At 35.0% G+C, this 8,461-nt stretch overlaps 1 protein-coding gene across 1 annotated transcript; it reads left to right on the top strand.

The window, feature by feature from the left end:
• Positions 1-6,552: 6,552 nt before the first annotated feature.
• Positions 6,553-6,912, top strand: LOC112465775 (phosphopantothenoylcysteine decarboxylase subunit VHS3-like). The gene has a single exon (XM_025033497.1). It carries the CDS (start codon positions 6,553-6,555, stop codon positions 6,910-6,912), a length of 360 nt encoding a protein of 119 aa, XP_024889265.1.
• The last annotated feature ends 1,549 nt before the right edge of the window (positions 6,913-8,461 follow it).

The raw sequence follows: 8,461 nt of genomic DNA, 5'->3' as shown, positions 1-8,461 counted from the left end.
GTCATTGCAAAACAAATTGGAGATATTGGGATATCCTGTATGCGCGGTGGCGGCGGCGCTGCGCCGCTCAATTTTTCGATTGAAATTTCTGATCGGAATTAAATTCGATCTTTCGCTTAATCGAGTAATTATTATAAATATATTTACGGATAGCTTTTACAATAATTCGTTACGAATAATTAAGCTCGCGCGTAATTAAATCATTTTTTCTATATTTATTTTGATATTCTAAAGCTCGAACGTGTATTTCATAAAACTTCCTCTGCTTTCTTAGCGTATATTACAACATTTATTTTCGTCTTGAAATTTATATTTGAAATATTTGTCGAAATAAACAAATGCCGATTGCATATTTCTTAGTTTTGCTTCGAGCAAAATATAAAGTCTACTTTGGGCGAGCTACACCTAATTCGGATTTTAGGGAGGGAAGGATAAATTTTGTTTATAATTCTACGCGTCGCGTATTTTTAATTTTACATTCAACCCTTCGTGGTCTACAGTTTTATAATGGTTACACCGGGGTCAAAACGATCCCAGTTACTTTAATCGGCTACCGTATTTACAGTTGTCATTATTTTGACTTGGAAAAATTCTAAACCTTCTTGAAATGTTGTAAAACCTGCAATGTTAATTTTATTAATTTAATATTAACACATTGAAAAAAATCGTAAAAGTTGATATACAAAAAATGACTTTTTCTTAAAAATTTGCAATTTTTTAATTACTGATATTTTTAGCTAAAAATTTATGACTGTATGAGATGTGACACTTTGGAAAAAAATAGTACGGCAGTGTGCGTTCCAAAAAAGGTATTTATTTTGCAATACGAAGTGGATAATTTTCGGATAAAATAAACAAGCAATTCTGTAAGAAAGAACGTGTTTATTAAAGAGTAAAGATTAGAAGTTAGTGTAATTCTTTGAAAAATTTTTGGGATTAATGCTGACCCCTAGTGATCAGGGGGTCTATTATGTATCTTTTCTCGAGGTAAAAATGCGAAAAGTGAACAGATTTACTAGATTTCGACCAATGAAATCGTAGATACTCTAGTGAATTCTCTCACTTTTCTTATTTTTATCTCGTGAAAAGATACGTAATAAGCCCCAGGAAAGGATAAGTATGTTAATATGTACTTATACAGGGTGTCCGAAAAAAACCGAACACCGTTTTACTGTTAGATTTTGTGGAACATTCTAAGACGAAAATTCTTATGCGAAAATGTCGAGGCTATAATAGTTTTTAAATAGGAAGCAATTACAGTTGACCAATCCGTTTGCGAAAATTTCGCGCGCTCAGGCACGGCACAGCAATTGAATATGCTTACCATACGAGAAAAGTCACGCGCCAGCTTATGACGCACTTCAGATAAACTTGACAGTTTGATGTATACATATTAATTATTATTTCATAATGCTGACATTAATTTTTATGTATAGTAAATTAAACAATCACAGATAAATAAAATTAAGCTTCAAAAGTAATTTCTTTGTCATATGTAGAATTATACCAATATCTGAATATCTAAAAACTAAAGGTCGAACACAACTCCTGTGCTAATTCTAAAAACTAAGTTAATGTACAAGAACACCCTCACTTTCTGTGTGATGTATGTACCATGCCTGAACGCGCGAAATTTTCACAAACTAATTCGTCAACTATAAGTGATTCTCATTGAAAAACTATTATAGCCTCGACATTTTCGCATAAGAGTTTTTGTCTTAGAATGTTTCACAGAATTTGTCAGTAAAACGGTGTTCCGGTCTTTTTGGGACACCCTACGAATACGAATACGAATACGAATTGTAGATTGTTTAACGCGGTCTAAATAAAAAGAAAATTAAAAGAAAAAATAGGTTCGGAGCAATTCTTAAAAACGATTTTTAATTGTGTAGAATGTTAATGTCTTCAAAGTTGGTTTTTTTAGAATTTATTACGATGTTTCATCTATAAATCTCTTTCACTGTTTATCTAGAGCGTATTTTTTCTCGTTACTCTCGAATAAATTTACCTTCTCGCATTATCGGGAGGTCGCGACGTGTACCAATAATGCAATCCCGAATTCGTTCATTGACCACTGAAATATATACTAACTAGAACGAGCGCTGGGCCTGCCTGTGCGATATGAGAAAGAGCATGTCAAGGTGTCTCGAGCAACGCTCTGTTTTTGTCTGGTCTTCTTGATTGGCCTGTACTTCATCCCCACTCCATCCTTCCCACTCTTGACTACGTTGTGAGTTAGACAAGGAGAAGAGAGGAACTTAGGACTTCTCTCTCATATCGCTCGCCTACCGTGGATTTCTAAGGCAGCGCTCGTTCCAGTTTGTATATATTTCAGTGTCATTGACATTTGAGTTTGACATTTGTCGCACGTCTTGACCAATCGATTTTCTGGCCTTAGTATGCATTTTTGCAGGACCGATTAGCTGGAAAGATCAGCTAATTCGAGATCGTAAAGATGGTTATGCATTTTGAGTAGTTTCGCCGGATCCGCTTGTATGTATTTAAAATGAACAGCCGATTTTGCTGTTGTTGGTTTATTATTTTGAACCTGAATTGTCCTTACGTTAATCAAACGCAGTTTACTACAGCTCGCTTCCGAATTTATTAATTTAAAGAGACTGTGTTCGCGGCCTCGCCTTTAAATTTAAAAATCGAGAAATGAGATAAAATACTTGTGTATGTTATGCAGATAAAGATATTTCCTAGTCCCTTTTTATGTAAGAATGCAACAGTTTAATTAGACGTTATAAAGTGTTCTTAATAGATTGTTGTTTGACTGAAAAGACCACATGAAGAGATTAGGATAAAGCTTCCCTAATATTAATTTTTTCACTTCTTGGATACACATCTTTTTCGGAAATTTTCTTTTACAGGACACCGCGTATACTTCTGTTTATTTACTGACTGTAAGATGTTTTTCCCAAAGCTTGGAACAAAAGTCGAAGAAGCTCCACACTAGTACTTTTGTATCCTAAACATCCTGTTATTACATCTTGTGAGTGAGAAACCGATTACGGTTGTTTTTCTTCCATGTATTTCGCATTACGCGTCATTTCTTCTTACACAAAGGTAACACAAGAGTGATTCATGTTCACGTGAATGGATATAAAAATATTGATTTTCTCATTTACCTCTCCCCCCTCCTGTATTTATAGCGATGTTCTTGTATCTATCCGGCATATAAAGTTGTGCAATACTTTCGCCATATTGTACCACCCGACCACCCCTATACACACGAAGCCACCAGTTATTGTTGTGTGCGAAGGCTGTAGAGGCTAAAGGCCTTTACACATAAAATGCCGTAAGGACGTAAAACGTAAGCGTAAGAAAATCGATCAATCCCAATCAAGTATTTTCCCCTACTGAGGTTACGGACAGCACAATACTTGATTGGGATTGGTCGATTTTCTTACGCTTACGTTTTACGTTCTTACACGATTTTATGTGTGAAGGCCTTAAAGGAAGAGAGGGCGGAGGGCATAAATTGCGAGTGGGGATATACTGCAAGTATAATTATCGTCATAATTTCACTCGAGTTTTCTCTGCGATCTTCTATCCTCGATAATGTCGCACGATACAGACGCGGTGGAAGTATATTTTCGACGTTATCAACAAAATCTTACAGTAGAATCGAATCGATCAGGATCACGATTAAAAGAAAAAGATGCTAGAACAGGGAAGAGTAGATAGGAGTAATTAGTAGTATAGTTGCCTGGGAGGTATGAGTGAGTTTAAGTTTTACTTCGTAAACTAGTCCCCTTCTTGGCAAAAACTGAAGTTAATAAAGATTGATTGATTAATGTATCATCTATGGAAGAATACACGATAGACTCCACCTTGCGGGAAAAAATCGAACTTTAATTAGAGACACTGTTTTGTTTTGTAAAAGTTGATGTTATAACGTCTGACGATACGCTGAGAGATATGGTCTGGAGTTAAAATAGTGTAAACCGCGCGGAATAATGTAATTGTTTGTGCTTCGATTGCATCAGCAATGCGTGACAAAATGCAGTTTGCGATTAAATAGCAATTTCACCTTTAATAATATTGCGCAATGAGGAAAACAAGATAGATTGATTGCTTATTGACACCATACGGTGTACGGGCACGCACTGTGAATTTTCGTCGTCTGTCGATCGACAGGCGATCCTCTTCTAAAAAGGAGATGTGAAGTTTATTGTTGTCGCTTTTCCGCGATGCCGATTGGTTCTCTTGCTGCGCTTACTTCATTTGCAGCTGTCATTGTATATTTTGACAGTGGTGTGTATCAAGGAGTTAATAGTGTAATAGTAATAGCATAATGTTAAAGCTAAATAGCGCGCGCGAAGCGCGCGTCTGTAGTGTCTAGTATATTAAATAGTAGCATAGCAATCACACGTGGGCGAGTTTCCTAAAGGAAAATAGAAAAAAGAGAAATACGATTTTGCCTCGCAAACCGCTTCGAGGAAAATAACTTTCTTCACGCATACGACCACGGGAAATAAAGTTCCGTTTCCATTTGCTCGTCATCGTTCCATTTGCATGACGAATGCGTGTCGCGATTATAAGCATTAATTTTTTTTGCGAATAAGATTCGTATTTCTCTTTTATCGTGGTATAAGTCGCGTGTGTATTATTACGAAGTTATTATGATTTTGTAACTTTAACATAAATTTTCATAAAATTTTATCTAACAGAACAGCACTTTTTTTATAACGTTTAAGTGTAGTGACGGGCACAAACCGTCACGATAAAATTTATCTCGTGGAATTTCCACGAAAGAGTCTCGTTTCCACTGTTGGGTGAAAACTTATGCTAGGTTTACAATGCGAGTCGTAAAGTTGTGAGTCGTAAGAATTGACCAATCACAATCGAATTTGAGGAGAATAATCGACTGTGATTGGTCAATTCTTACGACTCACGACTTTACGACTCGCATTGTAGACCTAGCATCTGCATCAGTTAGGTTGATTCACACTATACGGCACGGACCGTCACTGACACGACAAAACATTAAATAATGCGTTTTAACGAGATTGTCCACACTAACCGGCACCGACCTGTACGTTCCGTCAACGGAACGTACCGACATTGACCGACATTAGGCCCGGTCTACAATGGATGTCGGAAGTCGGAGTCGTAAAAAATTGACCAATCACAATCTATTATTCAAAGAATGTTTTGACGGTTCGTGTCGGAACGTGTCGGGACTTGTCGGTGGCGAGTCGGACAGTCTAAACTGAATAAAGGTGAAGAACGGACGCAATTAACAAGATGGACTAGGAAAAATTAATTGAAGTGGTTGAATCTTGTGAGCCATTATATATGTAATGAGCCATTCAAAATATAGTGATAATATATTTAAAGAAAATGCTTGGAGAAGAATTGCGAAAGAAATGAACCAGCCAGGTAAGATGAATATAATTTATTTTATTGTACTAATAAAATAGTTTTTATAAAATATTTTTTAATTTATTGTGTCTTGCCATTCAACACGGCCATGTTTTGTCATAAAAAATTCCTTGAATGCATCTCGAACAGTAAATGCAGTATTTGCTGCACTTCCTCCTTGTCGTAGTAAATTTTGTAAACCAATGTCAGTTCTATGCGCGTGGTCTTGTTGTATGGCATTAATATTATAGTCTCGGATATAATTGTGCAAAATGCACGTAGTCAAAATGATTTTATCTGCATTTTCTGGTTTTAACTTCAGTCTTCGATTGTAAAGCTGAAATTTTTGACTCAATATTCCAAACAACATTTTCCGACACTCTTCGTGCACGTGAGAGACGGTAGTTAAAAATTCTTTTTGATCTATCTCCTTGAATTTGAGAACCAGGATATTGTCTTAATAAATATTTTTTTAACGGAAATGCCTCATCGCCAACTATGACATAAGGCATAACATTCTGCGTATTAGGAAGCGCATTATCTTTCGGGATATTCAATTTATGTTTTTCGAGAGCTTTGCCCAATTTAGAATTGGCAAATAGGCCTCCATCGCTATTCTTACCATATCCGCTTATGTCTACCGCGATAAAGTAATGTGCATCGACTAATGCTAAGAGAACAATGGAAAAGGTTTTCTTATAATTAAAAAACTGAGATCCACTATTTACGGGAGCTTGAATGGTCACATGTTTCCCATCAAGAGCGCCTAAACAATTTGGAAAATTCCAAATATCCCAAAATTCTTCGGCAATTTTTTTCCATTTATCCACTGTAGGTTTTGGCATTGTTAGTGGCATCAAATTCTCTATTATCGCTTCGCATACTTGAATAACAATCGATTGCACCATTGAATGTCCGAGTTTATAACTGATAGCTATTGTTCTATACGAATCACCAGTAGCTAAGAACCTACGAAATATAAGATAATAAATAAAAAATTATAAAATATCAAATATACTAATAAATATTAATATTAATATAAACAAATTGTTCGTTTTTTCCAGCGACTGCTTGTAAAAAAACATGGACGAATGTTCAAGATTTTTTTAGAAGAGCGTTAAAAAAAACGTGAAACAAAAAGTGGACAGGCCGCCTCAAAAATAAAAAAATGGAAATTTGAAGATGAATTGTCGTTCTTACTACCATTTATGCAAGAAAGAGACATGCAGTACGTTAGAAGATGTCAGTGATGATGATAATGAAGATGAACCGAATGAAGACGAATATGATGATACAAACAATGAGAAAGAAGATGATAGAAACAATGATAAAAGAGATCGAAACGATGATAGAAAAGATGATAGAAACGACGATAAAAACGATGACAAGGATGATAATGTGGATGAGGAGTTACACGCTGAAAATGAAAAAAAGAGAAAACAAAAAGAAATTGACAGAAAAATTATCACTAAAGCTAAGAATAAAGAAAATAAATGTCAAACACAACCAGAAACGGCATCAGCAGTGATGATAAAATATTAGTTGGAGAAAAAAACTGCAAAAGCGCAAATAACTCCACCGACTCAACAATTTAATGCAATAGACACGTTTTTTTCAAGTATTGCAGCAACGGTAAACAGTTTTTCTCGTTACTATCAAAATATAGCTAAATGACAAATATTCTCCATTATCTCTGATCTTGAAATGAAACAAATTTTAGAGCAACCTCCTAATGCACCTATACGTCAACATTCTGCCGAATTATATCACACTAGGCCGTATGTATCACGTCCTTTATCATCAATATCAGTATCACCATCGTCACCGTCAATGTCAACTATACCAGCATCTCCTTCACCTTTAACAACTCCAACTCCATTGCCATCATATTACGATATGTCAATTCCAATGCCACATCTCGGTGAACAAACAGATTATACATAGACAATGTAAATTTAATAAAAAATGTTTATCTTAAACAAACTGCGTCTTTCTGTCGGTGAACGTGCCTCACGAAACGACATATTTTCTTTTTGTAACATAGGCTCAATTAATTTTAATAATTCAAAAAACTTGCATTGCGGCATTCTAAAATATTGGTAAAATTTGTCTTCATATTTTAAGGTGATGCTGGAGCCGTCTGTATAACCGACAATATTACCATTTTCTATGTTATCGACCTATATCTGTCCTTGTATAGACAAGGATATTGACAAGGATAGCACCTAACATTGCACGCATACATTTGGAAAATTTTTGTATTTTTGTGAAAAAAATCTGCTGGTTAAAATTTTTGCGTTAAATAATAATCAACACATACATGTGTAGATTTAACATATGTCTGCTATGTTAATTGAACTTAACAAATATAAAATGTAAAATTATTAAAATAATTTAAAAAAATATGTTAAAGTAACACAATTTGAACGTATTTATTAAATGTGTTAAAATTTACAGAAAAAGAGTGTTAAGGGGGTCGTCTAGTCAAGAGGCTGTTTTTTGGGGGGAATTGTTTGTAAGGAATCATAAGAATACACTTTTTTGAAACTTTTACATCATATTTATTGATATTTGAAGAGTATTTAGAAATTTTTCCAAGTTGATATATGGTCAAGAATCCGCTGTACAGCGCCCCAACGACAGCTGTGTAAAAAAACGGTACCCACGATTCCGAATCTCCAGTTCATCCTAAAAAAAAAAAAAATTCTCTTAATCTGTGGATGTGTGGCTATCGTGTGAACTAGAACCAAATAAAAATATTAAAATTTCAATTTTTGCCAACGTTTTGAAAAAAAGTTTCATTAAGACTGTCTTTCGTTGTGCGTCGTGTCGATGGGATCTCGTCTTATAGATCGCTCTGCACAAATTATTCTCTTTGCCTTATTTTCTTATTATTCGGTTTGACTGCGATGTATTTTTTCTCCAGACTAACTGATTTGGACCTTTTAGTCTCACTAAGTTTCTGTCAAATTGAAACAGTAAACTCACCATGTTAAGGGACAATATATATTTTTGATATTAATATTATACCACTGAGGATGGCTCGGACAGGAGCCAAAACGTTTGGAATTTTGTAATTCGAGGAATAAAT

The sequence above is a fragment of the Temnothorax curvispinosus genome, unplaced genomic scaffold (assembly GCF_003070985.1).
Source record: "Temnothorax curvispinosus isolate PA1 unplaced genomic scaffold, ASM307098v1 QBEX01015513.1, whole genome shotgun sequence".
Classification (NCBI taxonomy): domain Eukaryota; kingdom Metazoa; phylum Arthropoda; class Insecta; order Hymenoptera; family Formicidae; genus Temnothorax; species Temnothorax curvispinosus.
Note: the sequence above shows the minus strand (reverse complement) of the source record. Positions and strands in the feature narration are given on the sequence as shown.